At 35.8% G+C, this 27,316-nt stretch overlaps 1 protein-coding gene and 2 long non-coding RNA genes across 4 annotated transcripts in view; 2 read left to right on the top strand and 1 right to left on the bottom strand.

Moving 5' to 3' along the window:
- LOC129525192 (uncharacterized) overlaps nucleotides 1-11,992 on the top strand; it is a 48,363-nt gene extending 36,371 nt beyond the window's left edge. Inside the window, exon 7 of one of the 2 annotated variants that reach the window (XR_010135080.1) lies at nucleotides 11,936-11,992. This is a non-coding gene — a long non-coding RNA (uncharacterized lncRNA). Of the gene's footprint in view, nucleotides 1-11,818 lie in introns of both variants that reach the window. The other variant, XR_008669314.2, reaches the window with a different exon arrangement.
- Nucleotides 1-27,316, bottom strand: part of MALRD1 (MAM and LDL receptor class A domain containing 1) — a 689,301-nt gene that overhangs the window by 583,799 nt on the left and 78,186 nt on the right. Inside the window, exons 9-12 of the mRNA XM_055354139.2 lie at nucleotides 25,699-25,791; nucleotides 22,847-23,054; nucleotides 13,268-13,414; nucleotides 4,505-4,602 (exon numbers count right to left, since the gene is read on the bottom strand). Coding sequence (XP_055210114.2) covers nucleotides 4,505-4,602; nucleotides 13,268-13,414; nucleotides 22,847-23,054; nucleotides 25,699-25,791 — 546 coding nt within the window. The remainder of the gene's footprint in view (nucleotides 1-4,504; nucleotides 4,603-13,267; nucleotides 13,415-22,846; nucleotides 23,055-25,698; nucleotides 25,792-27,316) is intronic.
- On the top strand, nucleotides 12,731-16,912 carry LOC134759155 (uncharacterized). Its single transcript, XR_010135081.1, has 3 exons — nucleotides 12,731-13,003; nucleotides 13,295-13,401; nucleotides 16,195-16,912. It is a non-coding gene; the product is annotated as an uncharacterized lncRNA (long non-coding RNA).

Genomic DNA, 27,316 nt, shown 5'->3' with positions numbered 1-27,316 from the left:
GAATTCTTCCTTATTTTTCTGTTTTGTTTCTTTTTTTTTTTAATTTTGATCATCTCCTGTTGAAACCCTCCTCTTCAAATTTTCTGCCAATTTTCTCAACTTCCCTATGGACTTTGTTCTAATTCCTTCTCAATCTCAGAGCTCCTTGGTCAGATCTTCATGGCCATTCTCGATTTTACTCCAAACCCTCAGCCACCTCTGCCTTCTCTGCTTCACATCAGACCCTTTATGCCTTCCTCAGTCTGCTTATTGCCACACTTGCTGCACCTTTATAAGATCTAGAATTCGAAGATACAGAAGGACAAGAATAGCCAAAAAAGCAAAAAAATAAATGGGAGAAAAGAAAAAAAAAACAAGCTAAGATATCTATAGCTCCTCAAAATTCAGCTGGGAATAAGTATATATTGAAAGAGGGGATCATTCATCACATACATAAACACACAGACACACACACACATCCCTCACCATTACCATAGTGATTTTTATGGCTCCTAGTCAATTATGCTTTTTCCTAGGCATTCTTTTCCTGAACAAGCTTATGTTGAGGTTTAGAATCTTCAATAAAACAGAATCTGTTTTTCCGGTTTAAATTATTAATCTTTATGTGCTTTGATATACAGATTGGAGAGAGCACCTGCTCGCCCTTTCCTCTGTAGACTGTCGCTTCCTCTAGAATCCATCAGCTATTCTAACATTGATCTTTGGATTAAACACAATGACCAGGGAATAGAGCACAACTGCATCATTGCAGGACATGATCCAAAATTACTTTTTTTCTAAATTGTTCTTTGACTGCAGTTCATTGTCCTACTTTGGGGACATTGTAAGACTTGGCCTTTTAAAACTCTTTGAGAGAGATTTGTAGAGTGTTATTATTATACTGGACTCACCCTCTTGTAGCTTGCAGCATTTTACACTGAATTGCTGTCAGTATCCCCCACTAAACAACATTTTGTTAGAGCAAGCATGTGTTTAGGTTGTTGTCATTATATTCCCTGCATCGAGGACTGTGATCAATACACAGTGGATAAGCAATATATATGTGTTGCATCGTACGTATAATGTTTACTTTGGTAATATAGCAAGCACTCGGGAGAAGTCTCAGAAGAATTATTTTCAGTTTTGTTTATTTATTTTTACTTCCTCGAATCTGAACCACATGTGGCCCTCTCTGCATTGGCAGACTCAAATGTGCAGGCTGGCCCTCATAAACTTTACTTTGGGGTCCAACCTATCTCTGGTTTCAACTTTGTCCTGACTTTCTCGTTCATATTTGTAAAACAATCTATGAATTATCTTTTACTGAAGGAATATTAATGTAATTGCAAAACAAGTTGGAGAATTAAAAACAAAAGAAAGATCAATAGATGAACATACAAACTAACTTTGAAAACAAAAGCTTCATATTATCCATCTTCCTGTATTTAATTGTGAAGTCCTAAAAGTAAGAGATTATGTTACTTACACAGTAACTCAAATATGAAAACTCAGAAAATATTAGTACCCACATTAATCCCCTTCATACTTTACATTTCCTAGTTAATTGTAAACAGTAACAGCATTTCAACAGCAGTAAGATAGAATAGCTTTGGGCTCCCTCGTGTTCTGTTTGTCCTATCTTGTATTTCAAAGAAAAATGCCAATTTTCCACTAGTGGCTGAAAGGACTTTTGAAGCATAAATTAAAGTCCGCATCGTGAACAATGATTAGCTGCAGGAACAATTGTCCATGCTGATGCCATGTGTTGGCCACATATAAAGTACAAGGTAATCCATGCAAAATGGCCCTAAAATCATGCTGTTAGAAATGGCAACTCACGAGAAAGCTCAAGTTGCTTTAAAGTCCTTTCAAAAAAAGAAAAAATTCTTAACTGTATTAGTCTGCTAGGATTATGTAGGGAAAAAAACCATATAATTTCAGAAAATGAAGGCTTTAATCATATCAAAGTACCCCACACTGGTTATCTCACTGCTTGACTCTACTACCTTATAATGAAGAACATTGGTTCCATGAAAGCACTATTATCAATACGCTCCAATTCGGAGGATTGGCTAGATTTTCCAGTTACCCAAGAAGGTAAGAATTCATTTTGTTTGCTTATTCTGTAACTTTTATGTAAGAAAATATCAACCGGGTGCGGTGGGCTCACGCCTGTAATCCCAGCACTTTGGGAGGCCAAGGTGGGTGAATCACGAGGTCAGGAGATCAAGACCATCCTGGCTAACATGGTGAAACCCCGACTCTACTAAAAATACAAAAAATTAGCCGGGAGTGATGGTGGGCACCTGTAGTCCCAGCTACTCAGGAGGCTGAGGCAGGAGCTTGCAGTGAGCCCAGATTGCGCCACTTCACTCCAGCCTGGGCGACAGAGTGAGATTCTGTCTCAGGAAAAAAAAAAAAAAAAAAAGAAAGAAAAAGAAAATATCACATATTGCCACAAACTTATTTAAAAAATTCATATTGTAGTCTTAGAAAAATCCTGAGAACCTTAGCTATGTGTATCTCAGACTATCAATAACATTCTCCTACAGTCTACTCCTACTTCCTAAACTGGAAAGCATTACAAAGTAACTCAAATATCCTTCCTGCTAACTCAAAGACTCCTAAAATTCAAGCACATAGAGAAAAGCGTGAAAAACAAATATCTCTTCTGGCAGTCTGCAGTGGCTCCTTGAAACAGTCTCAGTTTTTCAAAAACCAAGGCAAACCATTAAGTCAGTATCCATAGCCTTTAGAGATCGAAGCCTTGGTTTTGAGATAAACTACCAAGCACCCAAAATGTCCATGACAGCATTTTCACTGAGACCCCACCTAAATAACACCCCAACCCCAACTAAGTTACCAATTTAAGCAAAAATTAAGTGTCCTCAAGTGGAAACAATGATAAACTGAAACTCAATCCCAGTGACCACAAATCAATGGCTATCAGGAAGCATACAATGATGGGAAAGGTAGATTACCTTTTAAAATCATATACATGCATATGATTTCTCAGTGACTCTAGGTGAGTCATAGGAATTTCTAATACACTCTTAATATCTTCAAATTTCTGTAAAGCAGGCAGAATTAACACATCATATTCCTTTACATTCAATTTTTTCTATATATCTAACATTTGTGATCTCATCACTTTAATGTATGACCTTGAATTAAATCTAAGTTAGCTTGTACTTTCAAAGAACAAGTGCTTCTGGAGTTTCCCCTCAAAAAAAAAAAATTCTATATCTATCTTTCTCTTTTTCTGTCTGTCTTATAGGATTTAATGAAAATAAAGAGGTGGGAATGGGTAAAAGGCATTTGGATAAAATGGAAATGGAGACCAGGCATTTGCTTTAATTCTTATTCTCACAAAGAAATGGGAAGAAAAAAAAACAAAAGAAAGGAAAAGAAAGTATCTTTAGGACTTTAAAAGAAAGTATCTATGGACACCACTATTAAGAACTCAGGGCACTCCCACTTAGACTTATACCAAACTGAAAGTATAATTAGGTTTATACCTCGGAATAATATGTCATTTATCACCAGGAATGCCCGAGTAAACTGCTCTAACACTACGCTTACAGGCAATGAATTTACTGTGTGGCACTACTGATCTCTTCATTATTTTCTGATAAGTAAAGACGAAAAAATTAGCTGAAATCCTAAGGGCCGAGAGGCATGTTGGAGCTCTCAAAAGGACTGAAAATAAGACAAGCTGAATACAGACCTCTGATTTAGGTGTTACTTTTATGGAAAGCAAAGGAATTATGTTTACTGAATTAACATTATATTTGGTACATATATACCAATGTTTGGTACAAACATTGTTTACCTACTATGTACCAAATATTTTGCCAGGTGCTTTATTTAATCACATTTTAATCCTTGACATTATTACATATAATCGTGTATGCTTCCAATGTAAACGCTGACATTTAATGCATACAATCATGTATGTTTCTGGTGTAGACACTGCGTCTCAAAAGGAATATACAATTTGTCTGAGCCACAGTTAGAAAGTGGCAAAAGAGACTTGAACCAAGTCTAACTAGTCCGTCCTCTCTAATATGCTGCTGAAATAAAATGGGTATTTCATTCCTTAGTTTGTGTTTGCCTGTCACCAGAGGACTCATTTAAAAAACTCAAATTTCAGTAAATATAATCATTTCCATTTGTCTTTCTTTCAACAAACACTTATTTAACTGACTTTATTTTTCTCAATGTACATTGTTGGCCAAAAATTTTGGCAACACGTATCCACAGCTTTAGATTATTGAAATGACTGTGTGAAAAGAATATAAAATAACAGAAAGCTTTAATAGCCCTCAAAAGAATGGTGCCAGTTACGTGTTACAAATGGTATTCTAGAAGGACGTAGCATTTTGTGTTGAAATAGCGCATGTAAATCTCTTAATTCATCATTAAAGTGCTAGTAAAACATGGCGGGCAATTACTAGCAGAGTAACCCAAGCTCAGCGACTTACAACCACAGAATGGCCAGTGGAAATTCAGAACAGTTGATTACCTGACATGGGGTAGAGGCAGTGAGCAATTTTGTAAGAACAGGACTTCCAAGCTTGGCCACCCCGGGGGAGCGCTGTGCCTCCAAATAAATAAACGATCCTGAAAAAACAAAGGGAAAGTCATAGGGATGCAAGTTCTCTTACACACTTCGCTGTTCTTTGCTCCACAATCTTATCCTTGCACATGCTAAACTATCAATTAAAGAAAAATACATTTTTTACATATTTACTATTATGGTTTGTAGATAACAAATAGCATTTATACCGGTATAACACTAAATACCTAAAATAACATTTAATCAATTAAAACAAGCTCTTGATCCAAATCACCTAAACAAACATTTCTGTTGGCTTCATTTATGTCATAGAGTTTGACATCAAATTAAATGAAGCTTCTAAGCTGACAATTAGATATTCAACACGCCCTTATGAAATACCCACAAGAGCTTTACTTTTTAGTTTCTTCACAAAGTACCGAAGGATATGAGCTTATGGAATGAATTTTAGTTTCTCCCGGGTCTTACTTGTTTGACATTGTTGTCTGTGCTAGAGGGGATTAAAGCTTAATTAAAGATCTAATCTGAACATTAACAAAATCACCGCTTTTAGATTTTAACTACGACGGACGTGCTCATGGCAAATCTGCAGGGGATAACATCTCTCAGCAGCTTAAAAGATCACAGGTTCAGAGCTGCTGTCTGGGGTAGTTTCACTGAATATTGAAGACTTACAAGGAAGGCTATACCCAACAATGTCAAGGTCTGATACTGCCCTTTGATAATCACAGTGATAGGCAATTTGGAAAACCAACTATTTTCATTGGAAAATACCGTATTCAGAGAGTGATTTTCCTAGATACAAGTCAATGCCGACTGCACACAAAGGAAAGGATTTAGAATTAGAATGTATTATTTTATAGACTCCGTCACATGTTTAACCAAACAACCAAGGATGTGAGTCAGCAGTGTCATCTTTGAGTGGGAAAAATAGAACCCAGTTTATATTGTTTTTAAATCTCAAAACCAACTTGGAAAGATAAAGATTACTGTCCCCAAATTCCAAACTACAGGTAATGGAAACAGTGCATGTGAGCAAGTTCATTAAATTCTCTATGCTTCACCTAAAAAGGAAAAGAATGGGAAAAGGTGATTTTGAAAAATTCTTCCACCTAAAAATGCTCAGGTTTAGGTAAAATTCAAATGAATATTTTTAAAAAGATGATCAAAATTCTAAAAACAAATGAACCGATATTCAAAGACCTTACTCCTCCAGTCATTCAAAAGAATATACACAATTTCAAACAAGCAGTTAATGAAGGTGAGAACATGTACACATTAAGACGCCAAAATCTAAATGAAGCAAAAGGCCTGAATAAATCGTTTAGACAACAAAAGTAACTGAAAAAGTAATGAAAAGAAAATCTAGCGAGAAATGTACGGTCCCACATCTGAGTTAAATTTAATTTTCTTTTCTTTTTTTTTTTTTCCCTGAGACAGGGTCTGGCTCTGTCACCTAGGCTAGAGTGCAGTAGCATGATTATGGCTCACTGCTGCCTGGAACTCCTGGGTTCAAACAATCCTCCAGCTTCAGCCTCCCACTGGGAGTACAGGAGCACACTACCACATACAGCAAATTTTTAAATTTTTTTGTAGGGGCAGAGTCTCAAACTCCTGGCCTCAAGCAATCCTCCTGCCTTGGCCCTTCAAAGTGCTGGGATTTCAGGCATGAGCCACTGCACCTGGCTCCCTATTTAATTTTTAAAAAACAAATATTTGCAACATTATTCGAGAAACTTCAGATCTTAGAAAAATATGGAGAGCTCCCTGATTCATATTAGGTTGCCAGAATATCTTTAATTTTTAATAAAACGGATGAAAATAGGACAAAGTTTAAAACTCTAGAGAGCAATCTCACTTGTGAGCATAGGAACAAATATTCTAATTAAAATGATGTCGAATAAATTTGAAATTGTTATCCAAAAATAGTGTGTCTTGATTAATCTGAGCCTTCCAAGAATGTAGGTTTGGTTTAATTTAGGAGCTCGGTCTCCATATTCAGTTACATCAACAAATGAAAGTGTCAAGTCATAGAATCCTATCTAAATGTTGAAAAGACTATGAAAAACCAGCGAACAATTTCAAGTCACAAATCTTATTAAAATAAAAGGAAATAATTAAATAAAGACCAGTGAACAACCTCAAAATAAATAGCATTCTAAATGGCAAATGATAAAACAATATTAATTAAAATGGGAAATGACATATTTCTATCACAACTATCAATTAGAGATAATATTAGGCAATATTTATAATCTTAGACTAATATTATCTTAAAGGTCTGGTGAGTGTAGAAGTCAAGGAAATAAAATATCTAGTAGACATTATAGAAAAAGAGAAGTAAATTTCCCATGTTTTACCAATAATACAATTGTAAAAATAGAAAGCCAAAGTATTCCATTTTTTATAATTACAGTATCATTTAGACAATTTGGTAAGCTAAATGGAAACAGATATATTACACAATTACTTATCTTAACTTAGCAGTAAGTTTCCAGATACATAAACAGCAAGAAATGTCCAACTCCTGATAGCAAAATTAATTTTTTTAATGTAGGAATAAATTTAACAGAAAAGGGACATGATTTATAGGAAGAACATTATAAACTTTGTGAAAGACTGCAAACTCTCTGGTTAGATGAAAAGAGATAACATGTTTCTAGATGGAAAGATAATAGAATTAAAATATGAAGTTACTGACCATTGATTTGGAAGCTAAATGCTATCCTATGATAATTTTAACCAAATATTTAGAAAGTTGACAATATTGCGTTAAAATTAATATGTGCAGGTAAGGGGTATAGAGAGTCTAAACTCTGACCACAGGCCCAGGGACTTCTAGAAACACGTCCCTTGATTTATCTTCCTATCAGCCTGCTCTAAACAATGAGCCAAGTTAGAGAAATGTGGAATTTACCAGTTTTATTCCTGGTCATGGCAAGGAGTTTACTTCTGGTAATCAGAATTGTTTATTGTAAAACTCTTACACACCCACATACCCCAGAGTGGCTATGTGACCAGCACAATATAAAAATTAAAGGACAGAGTGAATAGTCTCCCTGGGTTAAAGTGTTCACATCTGGCTCAACCTCACCTTCTGCAAAACAGGTACCTTGTTAATGCACTGGCCTAGAAGTAACACCTTACATGTCTTAAGAACGTTAGAGGCCAGTCTCTATAACTTTCACAAATGCAAAAGTTATAAACAAGCATTACCATATAGAATAAAGAAATGAATAATAAATAAAATTACTCCAATTAGGTTTGGTTCAGGAGTGTAAGAGGGGTTTAATATTTAAAAAATCAATTTACCTTATAGACAAAAAAGATAATCTGACAATCATATCATAATAGATGCTGAAAAATACTGAAAACTTTTAACATACATTCAATTTCTTAATTTTTTTAAAAAGCACACTCTTGAATACAAGGGAACATTTTTATCTGATAAAGAATACAACTTTTCAGTAAGCATGGCACTTAAGGTTCAACTATTGACAGCTTTTCCTCTGAGAGAGAAATAAGACAAGTCTAGCAGCTACCACCAGTTCTATTCAACACATTCTAGAAATTCTGTCCAGTACATAAAACAACAAAAGGAAGATAGAACTGTTAATATTTAGAAAAAAGGAAATAAAATTGCCATTATTTGCAGACAAAATAATTGTGATCCTAGAAAATAAAATATATATGTATAAGTTCCTAGCTATGATAAATAAAATTAGCAAGGCCACTGGATACAAGGTCAATATTTTCTATAAAAATGCATTTCTATATGTCAGCAATAATCAAAATCAGAAGTTCTTTAAAAGTAACACAAAAACCTAGGAAAATATTAGCAAAAGATTTTCAAAATCTCTACCCCGAAAGCTGTAAAATATTACTTAGTAAAATTAAAGAACCCAAATAAATTGAGACATTGGAAACATTTGAAAAAAATATTTTTCAGTGAAATGCAAATAAATATTACATATGAGAAATCATTGTACACCCATTAATTGGAAATTTTTATGGAGAATTATAATGCCTCTTGCTGGTAGGAAAATAGGAAAAAGTAGTCCTATTTTGTCACTAAAAATTGAATACTAAAGTTTTAGGGTAAATGAATCTATAAATGTTTATTGAAAATATAAATACATATCTTGCTTAAAAAATATAGAAGTCTCACTCCTAGTTATTATCTATTGCATAAAATTGAAAGTATCCTACAGGAGGAAATGTGTACAAGAATAAATTTGAAACATCGTCATGATATTGATGTCACTGGATAGGGGAATAGCTAGATACATTATGGTATATCCAAATCAAATAAATTTAGCTAAATAAACAAACATGAATCCAGTATCACAGACTGGATTTTATCTTCTGTCTTAAACGAGCAAAAAAAAAAATATTAGAAAAAAAGCATATTTAGCATGGACTGTCAAATATAGGACAATGGGAATGTAAGATAGTGATAGATCACAGGATAGTGATCTCTGAGAGAGGGGAAACAAATGAGTTAAGTCCTGTAATTCCCACAGCTTACTGCCTAGACAGAGTTTCCAGGTGCCTGTGCAGAGGGGAAACACAGGAGTGTGGTAGTCTCCTCAAGTTGAAACAGATAGAGTCGGTGCTTTGGGGAGACCCACATGGGTAGAATTCATAAGACAGAGTGCCAGCTGCCCCTTTCAGGTACTGGAGCTTTGTAAAGACAGCAAGCTCCCGAGATCTGCAGACAGTCCCCCCTAAATTGCAATGTAAGGACCGATCGTGTGCATGGATTGGAGAAAACTACCTGAGTCTGGGGGTAAAAACACCTGAAATGAATAGCTGGAACATTTCCCGAAGGTCACAGAAAGTCAGGAATGGTAGAGTTCTCTCACCAACCAGAGTGCAAAAACAAAAAAAACAAAAAAAAACAAAACAAAGACATAGGCATTGGATAGAGAACTCAAACCAAATAAACACTTATGTCCAGACAAAAACACGTATGCAAATTTAATAGTGTTTTTACTCATATTTGACAATATTTGGAAACAATCTAAGTGTCCTTCAGCTGGTTAGTGGATAAATGAAGTGTGGCTCATCCACACAATGGACCCAACTATTCAGCAGTGAAAAAGGAAGGAACTGTGGCTGAAGCCAGCGACATGGATGAGTCTCAAGTCCTTTATGCTAATTGAAAGAAGACAGAATCAAAATGCTACATATGATATGATTCCATTTTCAAGACATTCTGGAACAGGCATACACTAGGGCTAGAAATCAGATCACTGGTGTCAGTGGTGGGAGGTGGGAGAATTATTGAGTGCATAATGGCACAGAACAATGTGTTGGGCAGGAATAGAATTGTTTTATATCTTCATTTTTGTGATGGTTACACAATTGTGTATGTTAGAACTCAGTGAACTGTATACTAAAATGGTTGAATTTTACATTTAACCAATACTTTATCATAAAAAATGAAAAAAAAATCATAAAAAATGACTTGGAGCAACTGCCATAAGCTACCTTTAGTAAGAAGATAGGGACAATAGTTACAAGATAATATATTTCTTATAAAATAAACAATCACACAAACACATATAATTTTGAATATGTATGTATCTACTATATATATATCTGTGTGTGACTATATGAACATAGATAAAAGTGGAACATAATTAACATGAGTTGCCTATTTCGATGAAAATTTAACAGAGTAGGAATAGGAAGGTAGAAACGAAGCAAAAAAGGCAGGAAGGAAATTCGAGGCTTAATTACATACACACAAAAACTACATAATATCAACATATCCAGCCTCCTCAACACGGTGAAACCTCCGGCTCTACTAAAAATACAAAAACAAAAAACCAGCTGGGCGTGGTGGTGTGCACCTGTAGTCCCAGCTACTTGGGAAGAAAAGGCAGGAGAATTGCTTGAACCTGGGAGGTGGAGTGTGCAGTGAGCATAGATCACACCACTGCACTCCAGCCTGAGCAACTGAGTGAGACTCTGTCTCAGCTAGCTAGCTAGCTAGATAGATAGATTTAAAAGCTGCAATCTATATGTTTAAGGCTGTAAGAACAAAATGAACTAGAACTCCACTTTCTTAGATATTGGAACTATTAGGCTGCCTCTGACTCTACCAGAAATTTCCATTTCACTTTCCTTTCCCTTCCTGGTCCTTTTTCATTTTTTTTAATTCTCCTCCTCACTTGCAGTTTAAAACCACTACTGATTCTCTTTAAGGTTTGATCATGGCAATCATGGGTAAAGAGATGTTGACTCCATGATCCAGATATATATATATATTTTATTGGCCCTTTCTAAAATGAGAAAGACTGTGTTTTTGTCCCTCACACTCTGGGTGAGACCAGCTGCCCCTAGTTTTATCAGTCATATTGTTATCTTTCACTATTCTTCATCTCACCGGAAAAGAATGGGTCTTTCAACATCTAACACAGGGGCTCTATTAGAATCTTTTTAATGCAAATCATAGTTATGTAGTAATTATAAGATGGCAAGAGACTAAAGGTGAATTACAAACATATTTTCTAATTGTCTTATCTGGTGTTTTTCCTAGTCTTCTTATTAGAATGGACAACAAATATCTATTAATGTTTATGGAGATCTTACTACATGGAAAAACCTTCACAGGTGTTATTTCATTTAATCCTCATGACAATTCCACAGGGAAGATACTTTTCTTTTCTCTATTTTCTATCTAATAAAACTGAAGCACCCTAATATTTAGACATGGGTGCAGTGTCAACATCGTGACAGAACCCTGGGCAGCCCGTCCTCTTCCCTAACTGGTTATGGTATGCTCACATCAGACCACCATGACACACTGCCCGCACAGCTTCCCTTTGAGAGTCACTGCCTTGGCTTAGGCCTTCATCATCTCTCACTGATATTTCTTCAGCACATCCATGTTTTTTTGACTCCAGCCTTTCACCCTCTCCATTCCCCTCATCTCAGCCAGAACAGCCCTTTAGAGCAAATTTGATTGGTCACATGCTTTAACATGACTACCTGGGTCACCATCATCCTGCAGACACATTTCCAATTCCTCAGCACTCTCTAGAGTCCCCTTCCTTCCTCTCCTGTTTCATCAGTTCTCTTCTCCCTGTCCAATCACACACGTCTTTCATCCCTAACTACTCCCATCTTTCTGCCCTCTTTGGGGATTCTTTCCTCCAATTAGGACATGATCCCTCCCACCTCTCTTTGGTTCTGTCTTCTCTCCGTAATTCCTTACTTCTGGCTTCCTGACTACTTTTCATTTCCCTTCAGTGCTCAGTTCAGGAGTCATCTCCTTCAACAAGGCATCTCGAATCCATCTGAATCACCTTCCATCCCTCTTAAAGCATCCTTCATAACCGATTGCAATTCCTTGCTTATCTACTTCAGCTACCAGACTGAGACCACCTCAAAGGCAGGGATCGTGGCATCCATCTTTGTGCATCCAGGTATCGTCTATGCTATGTATTTAATAATTGGCTTGAACAGAGAAAAAGAAGTAAAATATTATATGAGTTTAGAGAAAATGTGCTGTTAATACATAGTTCCAGTGATTTATAGTCCCCTTTCTATTTTAAACTTTAAACTTAATTTTGTCTGCTACAAAATGTTAAAGAAATGAGTCATGGCGCAAAAGCAAAAATTAAGAACTTACCACACTGTTAAACAATTAACTAGGTTTATGGCTGTAGCCAACAGATGGATGGTTGAATTTTCCCACCCCATCCCCTAGCACCCTCACCCATTACCACCAACCCCAATTTCCAATGGCTGTAATTAAAAATATGATCAATACTTATTTTTGGTATAATTCTTTGGAAGTCTGAAAGAAGAAACAAATAGGATAATGTTCAATGAGGTTGAAAGATGATCTACAGTACAAGTACAGTTGTGCTATTGTAAGGTTTGCCAGGTGTGGTGGCTCCCTCTTGTAATCCCAGCACTTTTGGGAGGCTGAGGTGAGAGGATTGCTTGAGGCCAGGAGTTCGAGATCAGCCTGGGCGACATGGCAAAACACTCTTTACTTAAAACATATACATTTAAAAAGTAAAGTTAATACGATGCTAACGTATATGGGGAATGACATCCGATGATAAATGTGAACAAAACAAAAGAAAAAAGAGAACAAACCCTTTCTGTTTTATTGGAGTTTCACAGACACTTATTGGAATACCACAGGTAGTTATGGTTCCTCTATTTTAAGATGATATGTAAACACTGGAATGATGGTTAAAAATATATATGTGGAAGAATAAGACTGTTTTTTATAAAGAAGCCCGAAGACTGATTAAATTGCATTCAAATATTTGCAAATTTATTTTACAGATAGTGCTAAATCTCTGTTCTCAGTTCCCAGAAACAAGATTAGACTATTTTTCTTCCTGTTTTGAAAAAATTGGATTGCTCTAAAAAGAAGGCAAGCCTACTGTACTTGATTCTGGGCAACTTGAGAAAATGGTAAGAAAACTTTTCCACCTCTTTATGCCTTTAACCCAACTTATAAAAATTGCAGCAACAAACATGTTGGCGATGAAAGCAATGCTCCTTTCAGGGAACTCAATTACCCACCAATTATTAACTTGGTCAGGAGGTTTTAAAGCAAGACAAACCAGAGTTCCATGTATATAGTCTACAGAAGAAAAATGAAAATACACAGTATCATCATTCCACAACATGCAAGAAAGAAAACTAATTTTTTTTTTAAAAAGGAAAATGTCCTACCATGATTTATGTTTGCTGTGTGATCAGCTGCAGGAAAGTGGTGCTCTCCATTATTCAATCCTTTCACCAGCTTCCAGTGTGAATCTTCTGTGAGAAATGGCTCCCAGCCGCAGAAACCAGACTCAAAGTCACAGGTGAGATGCTTTGCTGTTACATGTGGAAGAGAAAACAGGTGAGGAGAAATGAAGAGCATGCAGGCAAACACTGCTCTACGCTAGCTAATCATCTTAGGAGGCCTGCAAAATTATCCTGCTTGGTAGCGAATGTTCTCTAATGATCAGAATAGCTTTCCTTTATCCATTCCCACACAATATCTCAGGTGCTGTGCGAGGCATGACCCTTCCACATGCTTCTATCTGTAAGTCTGGTACATTTCATTCTGGTTGGCCATCTCCATTGTATTTAATGATGCAAGGTGGAACTCCAGAGCTTTTCAGGGAGTAACTAATTTGCTTGCCCAGTATAAACCTGCTGAGATGGTAGTTTAAAGGAAACAAATCCACTGGGAAGGGGGAAATTTAATTCTGGACACGCAAACAACTTGAGGTCACCATCTCAGTATTCATTTTATTATTCTATCCTAACACTTTCTCAAAAAAAAAATGCCTAGCTATTTTGGAATTGCAGGTAAATTAGATATTCTGAACTGAGCTGGTGTTATCTTTTGTCTTTTCTTTTCTTTTTTTTTTTTTTTTTTTAAGGCAGAGTCTTGCTCTGTCGCCCAGGCTGGAGTGCAGTGGCGCAGTCTCAGTTCAATGTCTCAATGCAATCTCCACCTCCTGGGTTCAAGCAATTCTCCTGCCTCAGCCTCCCAAATAGCTGGGATTACAGGCACATGCCAGGATGCTCCGATATTTTTTGTATTTTTAGGACAGACAGTGTTTCAATATGTTGGCCAGGCTGGTCTCAAACCCCTGACCTCAAGTCATCTGCTCATCTTGGCCTGCCAAAGTGCTGGGATTACAGGCGTGAGCCACTGTGCCCAGCCTGAGCCTGTCTTCTCTTAATACATAACTCAAAAGTTGCCAACCATTTAATTTCCTCTATTTATCATAAAAGAACTGGTTCTAGAGAAAGTTGGGGTTTGGAGCATACTTTATAGGCACCTTTCACAGTTTTGACACCAAATTTATGACAGAAAAATAGATGGTTTCATAAGACTGGGCATTCAACTAGAAAGTCTAATAGCTTGATTTGTGCTTTCAAGAACTTCATTTTTATGTGCTTAAATTTCATTTTCCTAAAATAAGAATCATAGTATCAGACTATCTGAGATAGTACTTTCGGGGATAAATTAATACAGTTAATTTAAAAGCTTATTCCTAAATATTCCTCTTTATGCTGAGGCAGTTTTCAAACAGTGGGGAAGAAAAGGAGAATTAAGTTGTCAGAAAACACCCATAGTTTTGACAGGATTCCTAAGATCTTCATGCTGTCATCTTTAATAACAATAAAAACAGCCATACTACCACTGAGTTCCAAGTATGTAGCAGGCATTTTACATATATTAACCTTAATTCTTACATTCTACATAGTAAATACCATTTCCTAAAAGAGAAAATTGGAACTCAGAACATGAAGCAACTTGCCTGTGGTACATTTTAGTAAATGGAACATCTAGACTTTGAACCTGTCTGACACCAAAAGCTCATACTCTGAAGTCTCCTCAAACCAGGAACTCTGTTTCATAATTAAAAAGACTCCATCACCATGGGTTTGCTTCTGACCATTGTGTTCAACTTGTAAATTTTAATACGGCCAATTTAACCAGCATATCAAATAAGCTCACTATATCTTAATAATCAAAGCATCTTCAAGTCTCTGTAATAGGGACACCTGATTTTATGACCATATATTTTATCACTGACATGTCAACTCTTAAAACATTAAAGTGCGGTGTGCAAATGACAATGCCACTTCCGATTTCTCTACATGCAAACTGAACCTTTAGATCTGAAAGCCATGCTTGTTAGACAGTCATAGAATAGACAGTGAGTCTTCCATATCTGTGGGTTCCTTGTTGCAGATTCAACCAATAGTGGTTCAAAAATATAGTATTAGCAGGATGTGCAACCTGCAGATACAAGAGCTGACTTTTCCCTGGGGCTCAAGTTCTCCAGGGACTTGAGCATCCATAGATTTTGGTACAGCATTTCTTTCATTACAAATGAATATTATTTTTCCCTCTAAATGGATTTCCCTACAAATAAAAAACAAGAAAGTTGACTACAGCATAATAATAAAAACATGTTGCACATCGCCTAATGGTGCACTGATATGACAAGGAAGTGCAGTTTGCCCATATACCTAGCTGGAAATCTATTGCTCTTGGCTATGTTTTTCTTTTCTCAGGTGTGTCTACATAATTTATAGGATATGGCTGTTGATAAAACATTACTCCCCAGGGGAGAGTGCCTTCTGTTTTTTGACACAATCTTGAGCACTTACAACCAAGCTGTGACTTTCTCCCTGGGCATTCACAGAACCCTCTGGTTTAATCCCTCGGTCCTCTGTGAGCTCTGCCACCTTCTATGCCACCTCCAAAATGTTCTGTCAGTTGGTGGAGTATAGAAATATTTAAGACTCAAAGTACATATTTGGCCTCTGAAATGTGCTTCAAAGTTCCAAATTCTTGGCTGTGGATTTGACGAAGGAATCCTTCCACCTCTCTACAAGGTTACCCCCAATTCCTAGAACACATTTCCCTGGAATACAAAATCTTCCATGGGTAGATTGACCACATATCTTGCCTGGCCCAGGGTTGCCTCAATGCATGCCTGTTGTCCTAGTATAATAATTAATACTTCATCTCTTCTTTTCCCTCTCTCAGTCCCTGTTTGGGTAATAAACTCAATATTGCACTGTTAGGGCAGGAAATTATGCATTGCTATACAAGTCCATGCAAACAGCAATGTTCTTCATTGCAGATAGCTGCTGAAGGCACCATCCTAATTTCCTCAACAAGGCAATGGTGTGAAATGGCAATGAGATCGATGAGTGTGAAAATGGAAAGTACCATATGACTGATGCATCCCACACCCTTACCCAGACTCTTCATAATTGAGCTAGTCGCTCAACCGCAAAGACATAAAGAAAGAAGCTCTCAAGATAAAAGCCACTTTTGATTGTATAAATGTTGAAATTTGGCTTTAGGACAAAAGTTCAAACCATTTCTTTCATTACCTAGATGTTTTATTGGTTAAAAAATGTCAATCATTGTGCTTTTTACAGAATGCTGAACACCACCATCCTTTAAAAAATGAAAATTAGCTTTCAAAATCCGTCACCATAAAGATGTGTGAAAGCAACATGGTGACATGGTGCAACCACCTCTGTACAAACCTTGGTGAATTGCTTGGCTGTTTTTACTAATGTGTTCCTGTACACGTAAAAGAATATTTTTTAAAGCTAAAAATTCAAGAACTTCACTGTACTGTAAAATATAAATCAAATTCCGGTAACTAAATTGAAGTTCTTCCATTAATATCTCCCCTGTGTAATTCAAAAACTTTAAAGCGAACTTATAAATATCTGAAGAAAGCCAGGAGAGTCAAATGCATTCTGGCAATTATTAAATGTCTTATCATACTATATGTGTTAAATGTAAACATTTGCAAAATCTAAAAAAATCTATTCATGTTATAAATAAAGTACTTTCATTAAAACAATGATTTTGATTACTTAGTTGCTTTTATTTTAACTTTCTGTGATTACAGAATACGCTTCACCATCTCTAAGGGCAGTATGAGATATGGTGCTGTTCACAGTTTTAGAGAAATTTTACTCAGAGTTCATCAGTTAAAGTAATATTTTAAGATTATGACAAAGCTTTCTCTTGCATATTTAACCACTGCAGCATATGGGCAGACAAGAAAGAATTTCATTGTTTAGCTGAGAAAAAATCTGGATCATGAAAAGTAAAATATTTTATGAATCCTCTAGAAGTTAATCAGCTCTCTGTGAAATAAGAAAAAAAAAGCTATGTTTGGGAAATGAATGGGGAATATTTCATTTAATGAGAATATATTAGATTTTAACAGGATTACATTATAAATATTTCGTTAATATGTATTGGAAACCCAAACAGATCATTGCTACACTAAATATTTTTATATTGGTATTTCCTTTCCCTTCATGAAGTGTTTCAGCATTCCACTTTTTTTTTTTTTTTTTTTTTTTTTTTTTTTTTTTTTTTGAGTTAGAGTCTCGCTCTGAGGCTCAGGCTGGAGTGTAGTGGTGCAACCTTGGCTCACTGCAAGCTCCACCTCCCGGGTTCATGCCATTCTCCTGCCTCAGCCTCCCGAGTAGCTGGGACTACAGGCGCCCATCACAATGCCTGGCTAATTTTTTATATTTTTAGTAGAGATGGGGTTTCACTTTGTTAGCAAGGATGGTCTCGATCTCCTGACCTCGTGATCCACCCGCCTCAGCCTCCCAAAATGCTGGGATTACAGGCGTGAGCCACCGCACCCGGCCCAACATTTTTTTTTACATGAAAGACATCTAGAGACAATATCACAGTAAAAATTAATGCATCATACAAGATCCTTGGTTTAAACTTCTTTCATTTGACTATTATACCAACGTCCCCTGTGAAGGTACACAATTCATATTAGCATTTAAAATTGTTTTTAAAGTCCTATAATTTAAAAAACCCCTTTTTCATGGAATTTCCTGAACTATTTTGATTTGAAGATATATCTATCATGCCAACTTTTTTGGAACACAGTGAAGTAGATTCTATATATATATATTTTTTTCCTATATGAGTTATTGAAAATGTTATATATAAATACAAATGTGTATTTTACTGTGGTAAAATATACATGACATAAACGTAACATTTTAACAATTTTTAATGTAAGCTTCTATGGTATTAGGCACATTCCCATTGTTGTACAACCATTACCACCATCCATCTCCAGAACTTTTTCATTCCCAAACTGAATCTCCACCCCCATTAAGCAACAATTTCCATCTCCCCTCCCCTCAAACCCTGGCAACCACCATTTTACTATCTGTCTCTATGAGTTTGCCTACTTTAGGTGCTTCATATAACTGGGACCAAACAATAAGTGTCCTTTTGTCTCTGGCTTATTTCACTTAACGTCTTCAAGGTTCATCCATGTTGTAGCGTGTGTCTGAAAATTAGACCTATTTCATGTATAAACTGTTCAGGGATCCAACGTGTATCTTTGGACATGTTTGGCATGTTGTATTTTAATTATTTTGATAGAGATTTTTAAAACATATTGCATATATATGTATTAATTTTTTAAGCTTTATTGATGTATAAGTGACAAATAAAATTGTAACTAAGGTACGCAATGTAATGTTTTGATATACATATACATAGTGAAAGGATTACCACAGTAAAGCTAATTAGCATCATTTCATCATATAGTTACCTTTTGTGTGTGTGATCAGATCTACTCTCAGCAAATTTCAAGTATACAATACAGTGTTATTAACTATGGTCACCAGGCTGTACACTAGACTCCCAGAACTTATTCATCTTGTAAGTGAAAATTTGTATCTTTTGACCAACACCTCCCCATTTCGGCCAGGCCTCAGCCCTAGACAACTGCCATTCTACTCTCTGTTTCTACAAATTCAACTTTTTTAGATTCCATGTATAAGTGAGATTGTGCTGTATTTGTCTTTCTCTGTCTGGGTTATTTCACTTTGCATAATCCCCTCCAGGCTCATCATTGTCACAAATAGCAAGTTTTTTTCTTCATTATTGCTGAATAATATTCCATTGTGAACACATATACATTTTATACACACACACACACACACACACATACACACACACACACACCCCACTTGTTTGATCCATTCTCAGAGACTTCAGTTGTTTTGGCTGGATATTTTGAATAATGCTGCAATGAACATGAGGGTGCAGATATATTTTAATCTTAACTGCCCTCATTTAATACAGGATTATGTTAATAAACATCAAAAATCTATTGTTTGGTTTTAGAGAAATTTTACTCAGAGTTCATCAGTTAAAGTAATATTTTAAGATCATGACAAAGCTTTCTCTTGCATATTTAACCACTACAGCATATGAGCAGACAAGGAAGAATTTCATTGTGCAGCTTGGAAAAATTCTGGATCATGAAAAGTAAAATATTTTATGAATCCTCCAGAAGTTAATCAGCTCTCTGTGAAATAAGAAAGAAAGCTATGTATGGGAAATGAATGGGGAATATTTCATTTAATGAGAATATATTAGATCCTAACAGGATTATATTATAAATATTGTGTTAATATACATTACAAATACACATTATAAATATTTTATTAATATTGATGCTCTTAAGGACTAGCAAAGTAAAGAGAGTTTTTGCTACTACCCTGAGAGAACTCTGACTTGTTTGCCTTTAGTTTTTATCAATTTTTTTAGATGCCATCTGTTTCTTCCCCTAGCTGTCTTCCTTCCTGAAGCCTCTTTGGTACAGTGGTTCTCAAAGTTTCATATGCAGACAAGTCACCTGGGACCTTGTTCCATGTAGCTTTTGGTTCTGTAAGGCTGGGCCAGGGCCTGAGGTTCTGCATTTCCACTAAGTTCCCAGGTAATGCTGATGCTCTGGTCCATGGAGTCTGCTGTTGCAGCAAAACCCACAGGCCGTTTTTATTAACTGATTTTGTAAAGCCACCGGTCTGGAGGCTATGTTATGCCATATATTAAAATAATACCTAAAAGTAAGGGCAACTTGACAATGAGAGAAGACCTGAGTGAGTCTGCCTTTGGGGAAAAGCACACTGGCTGTGGAATACCAACTGACAATCCTCACGAGTTCATATTTACCCATTCTCCTCCAGAATTTGGTAAGTATTCCTGGTGCTATTCAAACTGCCTGCACAAGCTATACCCTCCTAGAGATTCATTCTAAAGTGCAATAAAAAAAAGATATAAAGGTATTTTTCTTGTGCTTCATGAACATGGAAGAATCGTTTATGAAAAAAACTTGATATTACAAATTCAAATTTGTAAAATACAAATGTTTTCGTATGTGTAAAATGTTTCAATATGGTTTTAAATTTCAAAGGAAAGCCTCTTTTATTTTGCAAGAATATACATATGCACGTGTCTATATGCACAAATAAATTAAATACTTTAGTGCAGCAAATAGTGTAAATTTATATCGATTCTAATAATCCAAATCTATACAATTTCACAGCATATATAATTGTATATATATTTACATGAAACACTCATTTTGGTATCAAAATACATGAATACACATATATACTGTATGCAATATGGCTACATTTTTATGACATATTCCCTATATCAAGTCAATCTCAATCATGCAAACATGACAGGTTTTCTTTGGACAAATGAGGTTACACTATTTAAAAACTTAAAAGACTAATAAGTAACACTGTTTTTGTTGAGAAACACAATTACCCATTCCTGCATTCACCCAAAGAAAATAGCAGAATATGGCATCAAGATCTACTGAATTGGAAAAATGTCATATACATAATCAATGAAACTTCAATAAATGAGAAAATATGTCAAAAATCAAATGCTAAACAATTTTTTAAAGGTGAACATAAAGTATGATTTACTATGGGGAAAACAATGGAGGGGAAAAAGCTAAGCTTCCAAATATACAAGTGCCCAGGTGCAGAGGCTCATGCCTGTAATCCCAGCACTTTGGGAGGCTGAGGCCAGTGGATCACCTGAGATCAGGAGTTCAAGACTAGCCTAGCCAACATGATGAAACCTGTCACTACTAAAAATACAAAAATTATCTGGGTGTGGTGGCACATGCTTGTAATCCCAGCTACTCTGGAGGCCAAGACAGGAGAATCACTTGAACCCGGGAAGTGGAGGTTGTAGTGAGCCGAGATCATGCCATTGCACTCCAGCCTGGGTGACAGAGTGAGACTCTGTCTCAAAAAAAAAAAAAAAAAAAAAATTATATACGTGGAAAGAAAGGAAATATATTTTCCTTCAGTTATTGACATTAAGAATTATAGAAACTGTTAGAAAGAAATGTTTCCCCAACAGAAATGAAGCAAATTGTCTGTAAAAAATTTAAATAAAACATAGAAACTTCACATACATTGGAGTAAATAAATTGCTCTTACATCGTTTGTTTTGAACAAAAGAAGAGAGCAGCCCAAAAGCTCCGTTGAGCTCACACTGGTTAGCCGATTACTTGGTTTAAAGCTAGGAGTCTGAAGTATTAACTGGATTGCTGTTGATGAACATGGCAGAAGGGGATTTTAGCCTTACTTTCTCATCTCCTTTCTCCTGTGTCCCTCCGCATTGCTCTTAATAAAATCCAAGCTTCCCAAGAGAAACCAATTATACAGAGCTTTTCACTTAAAAGGTGGCATTTATCTTATTACAATATTTTCACCTCTGCTCAACAAAACATCTCACTAAAATAAGACACTGCAGTAAAATAAACGTCAAATTTTTAATATCTTTTAAAAACCACCTGTTTGTGATACAGAAATTGGATTCATATCCTTGGAATTCATGTTTTCTAAAGAGACACAGGGATCTCAGTTGCTAAATTACCTCATATGAGAATCATCCTGTGGATTGTAAATTAAATTACATTTTTGTTGAACTATGACTATGCTTGAATAGTAATGGGATCTCTTGTCATCACTTCTATAAAAGACTCTTCAGAAAAGGCCTGAAAGAAAGGTGTCGGGGCACTTTGGCCCTCCCAAACGCCACTCATGGCTGAAGTGATTTCTTTTCTTTTTTTTTTTTTTTTTTCAGACGGAGTCTCACACTGTCGCCTGGGCTGGAGTGCAATGGCCTGATCTCAGCTCACGGCAACCTCCACCTCCCATGTTCAGGCAGTTCTCCTACCTCAGCCTCCCAATTAGCTGTGATTACAGGTGCCCACCACCACGCCTGGCTAATTTTTTGTATTTTTAGTAGAGACGGGGGTTTCACTTTGTTGGCCAGGCTGGTCTTGAACTCCTGACCTCGTGATCTGCCTGCCTCGGCCTCCCAAAGTGCTGGGATTACAGGTGTGAGCCATTGCACCCGGCTGCCTGAAGTGTTTTCTAGGCAAGTAAGAGGAGAGCGGCCCTTCCTCCAGGGCAGCCATGATGGCTGAAGTGATTTCTACAATCACGGTAGCTGCCCTGGAGGAAGGGCCGCCCTCCTCCTACTCATCCCTCCCAGCTACAGCTTCCAAGATGATTGATTAGAGAGGAAAAAAGCATACACAATAAAAGTTAGCAACCCATACTATATGCCTCCAAGGCAAAGGTACAAAAAGTTTCCTTCTACCACCCATCTTCTCTTTAAACAAAGCACACACATTCGCACACCCAACCAACAATACTCACAACTATTCATTTGTAGAATAAATTGAGAGATGTTGCAGACTTTGCAACAAGCACCAAAACATTAAGTTAAAATAGACATCCCTGAAGGCATAGTACTAATAGTTTCAGAGCGATAATGCATATTTATCACATTTCATACATATGACTTTCCTTTGCCTTGATAGAAACAAAGACTGTTTTAAATCCAACTAACAGTCTTGAATTAGAGCATGCAAACTAGTAAGTCATTCACTCACTTACAGCAAGTTGCTGGGTCTTCATCACTCTCATCGGAGCAGTCCTGCCGAGAGTCACAGACAGATTCTTTGGCGATGCACTGGCCACTAGCGCAAGGGAATTCGTCTGCAGAGCAAAGCTTTCTGGATTGGGTCTGTCCACAGGCATAGACCCAGAGGTGATCAAGCCCAATAAAACTTCTCTGGCTCAAAAGAATCCCTTCAAAAATAATCTTTAGGAAGAAAAAGATTAATTTATGAGTTTGCAATCTCCTTAATAAGACAAAAAACTAAAGAAGGTTGATAAAGACAAAGTAGTTATTGAGAAAAAGTGTTTAAAGCAACCAAGGCAATATATAACAAAGTTCCTGTTTGATAAGCTCAACCCATGCTCATACGACTGATGTAACAAACCTGCACGTTGTGCACATGTGCCCTAAAACTTAAAGTACTAAAAAAAAAAAAAAAAAAAAAAAAAAAAAAAAAAAAAACTGATGGAAACATTTGCTCCACTAAAGGCTCAGAGAAACCTCCCAGGATCAGGCAAAACACAAGCATCCCACTTAACTATCAAAAATGTCCCTGACTGCAAACTTGTTACTTGGTCATCATCTTTACAGCTCTCTTTCTTTCATTTTCAAGGAAAATAAGAAGTATTGTCATTACTTATAGAACAAGAGCTGTAACTGCATCTGACTTATTTTTTAACTAGTGAAATTAGTATTTGAATACATGAAGAAAAATATCAGGCAAACGGAAACAGACACAATATAGGAATAAAAAAATGTAAGGGAATAAACATAAAACTCTATTCAACTTACATAAAAGAGTAATTTCTTTAATGAGAAAAGAAGTGTCAATTAAAGTAAATAAATTTTGTTGTCACCAATTGAATTGCTAGCTTTTCTGGAGATAAGCAATATTAGCAAATGAAACAACCACACATTGCTGGTCAAGTGTAAGATAATGTCAAAGTATTAGCATTCCTTGAGTTTCTACCAAGAGCAATTATTACTTAACACCAAAAGTGCAGAAGTATAAATAGCTGACTGTATCACAGATAACTAATTATTTGCTGTCCAAAACATTAGCCATGAGCTACAGAGGACTATTTCAATTCAAATTAATGAAAATAAAATAAAATTTAGTTCCCTCAGTCATAGTAGCCAAATTTCAATTGTTCAATAGCCTCATGTAATCAGTGGCTACCATACTGGACATCAGATATAAAGCATTTCCATTAGGCAGAAAGTTCTATTAAACAGCACTAAATGTGGTTAAAATTCCAGCCAGATACTAAGAATTAAAATTGACTTCCTTCAGTTTCATCCAGCTTAAATTTTCTGAATAGATTTTCTTTTCAAAACACGAGGGATAGGTCAGGTGCGATGACTCACACCTGTAATCCCAGCACTTTGTGAGGCCAAGGAGGTGAATCACTTGAGGTCAGGAGTTCGAGACCAGCCTGGCCAATATGATAAAACCCATCTCTACTAAAAATATAAAAAATTAGCTGGGCATGGTGGCACATGCCTGTAGTCCCAGCTGCTTGGGAGGCTAACGCAAGAGAATTGCTTGAGCCCAGGAGGTGGAAGCTGCAGTGAGACAAAATCCCACCACTGCACTCCAGCCTGGGTGACAGAGCAAGACTCCATTTCAAACAAACAAAATACGAGGGATATATATTTGTTTGTTCATTAATAATTACTTAAGGTCAGATTTTCAGTTTGCAAATATGTCTAATAATTTGGTTTAGAAAATAATATTAAATTTAAATCATATCCAACAATAAGAAAACTTTGTATGCTGCTACATACTTTTCCCATAATGAATATCATACATGTAAAAATTATTAATGTATAGCTGTATATTTTCATAGCAGCAAGAGATCAGAAATGCAGAAATGATATCAATTTGAGGTTCAAAAATTGATGGTTTTAAACTTAGATCTCAAAGGCCTATAATTATTGAACAGCTAATTACATTACATATCCACTTGAGAACCTGGAATAACTATCAAATTCATTTTCTTTACATTTTACTTTGTTTTATCTTTGAGTTAAAACAAAATTTAATCTTCAGTTTATAAAAAAAGAAACTTGTTTAGTACCTGAGAAGTTATAAAAACAGATATCAGCCTATGAAAATTAAATAGTGTCAAAACGTTAACTCAATAGGCTGTTATAGGATGTATAAATGGAATATCACTATAAAGAAATGAAATTTCATAACCCACACATATAATCAGTATCATCATTTTATACTCACACTCCAGCATAAATAAACGTACGCATTCCGTATATCATGTTGGTGCAAAAATAATTGAGGTTTTGGCCATTAAAAGCAATGGCAAAAGCCACAATGGCAAAAGCTGCAATTACATTTGCACCAACCTAATACAACACAAAATATCAATTTAATTTTTTAAGAGACAGCATTCCTATTGAGCCTATGTATGTTTCATATGTTTCTTGGTGTACATAGAGCTATCCATGTGTTATAAAGATATGAATTATTGCATTCAAAACTTTTGCCTATACTCTACTAAGTTTCAATACCAGTTTACTATTTATCTACTTCATAATGCAATTTGTTTCCCTGGGGCAAAGCATGGTGCTGGGGAGCAAGAAAGGAAGGCTGTGGAGAATGAGGAAGCTGTGAACAAGAGTGGATACACTCTATTTCCCCCGCCATGGGAAATTTGGTCTCAGAAGGAAAAGGTACAATTTAAAAAGTAAGCAATCACTCTCCCCAAATATACAAGCATGCATCCCTAACTTGAATGCTAATTTAACTTTAGCAGTGCATGATCAATTTATTACTGCAAAGCTAAAACTTAAACCATGAGAAAAAAATACTTTTTTTTTTCTTTCATACCTTAAATGTCTTCAGATCTTCTGGTATTAACACATCTGCTTTCACCCATTGGCTGTGAGTTGATACATTGTATGTCCAAAATATTTCTTCCTCCTTTGATTTGAAGAGAAAGACATCACTCATTACCCATATTCTAATCTTCACATTTACATACATGCTCTTTTAATTACATTTTAGTAGGTATTACCTTACCTGTATGATATAAAGTACTAGGAAATCTAAAGTCTTAGTAGCAAAATTGAAAAAGCTGAATATCATTAAAAAATGAGAAAATGAAGCATGTTTATGTAGTAAAGCTGCTTTTTGTAGATAAACAGTATTAGGATGGAACAAAAATTTGGATGAAATCTTTAAAAAAACAGTACTGCGTTTCAAAAATAAAATTCTAAATAACAGTTAATAAGATCAGCAATTTAAATGTTGATCTCAATAACATTATTACATTTTGTAATATTGCCATGGTACTAGAAAAGAAAAAGATTACAGGCAAACAATATAAAGGTTAAAAATGTTGTCAGATGCATTTTCTGCACAATTTCAATTTATACTAAATATTTTTTCCTGTGGAAACATTTGGTCCAAGTTCCAAACAATACAGTTACATTCTGAAAATTATATTCTTAATTTGATCATTCTATCAAAGGCCTATTTACATCTTTTAGAGAAATCTATGTCATGTACCTGTACAATGGTCATTTTTCAGATTGCAAAATCTATGTAAAATTGTTACTACATGCTATGAGTGTAGTAACAAGCCTTTACTGCATTCAAAACATGTATTGAATGTAAGAAGCTCAATAAAAGTCTATGGTGAAACTCCATCTCTACTAAAAATACAAAAATTAGCCAGGCGTGGTGGTGGCTGCCTGTAATCCCAGCTACTCAGGAGGCTGAGGCAGGAGAATAACTTGAACCTGGGAGGCGCAGGTTGCAGTGAGCCAAGATGCCACCACTACACTCCAGCCTGGGCGACAGAGCATGAATCTGTCTCAAAAAAACTAAATAAAATAAAAAAGTCTATAAGGTACTCAAAGTTTTGTCTACGGCATGTATGGCATTGGTCTTTATGATTTATGATGATGCTTTTATGCTCTGAAATCTTATTTTTATTTACATTTTATTAGACATTCAAATTCACATTTCTTCCCAAAAATAGACCAAATTGTTCATAATGTTTACATATAGAATGCACGAATTTTTAGGTAACAATATGGTAAAAATGTGAAGATTGACATAATTATGTCTCAGGTTGAGCTCTGAGCCTGGCTCTGTCCCATTTTCTAGCATGAGATAGAAAACGGCCCTGAAAGGCAACATCTTGTTTTAATCCAAATGATAAGTGATATCAATATTTGTGTCCTCACTCAGCCTCACATATTTTATGCATGCCCAAGATTTTCTAAACATGAATCTACTTTCAACTTAGTCCTGCACCCTCAGATGCCTACTCCAAATTTCCAAGACCTAAATATTTCAGAAGATAGTCTAAATCCATTACAATTTACTTCATTACTTATTCATATCAACTGTGAAGATTTCCACAAGACAATGAAGCACATGGGGTGGACATATTTTCGGCTGATAGCTTTCATGGCGGATCAGGATGAACTGGAGTTAT

Source organism: Gorilla gorilla, chromosome 8, assembly GCF_029281585.2.
Source record: "Gorilla gorilla gorilla isolate KB3781 chromosome 8, NHGRI_mGorGor1-v2.1_pri, whole genome shotgun sequence".
Lineage (NCBI taxonomy): Eukaryota > Metazoa > Chordata > Mammalia > Primates > Hominidae > Gorilla > Gorilla gorilla.
Note: the sequence above shows the minus strand (reverse complement) of the source record. Positions and strands in the feature narration are given on the sequence as shown.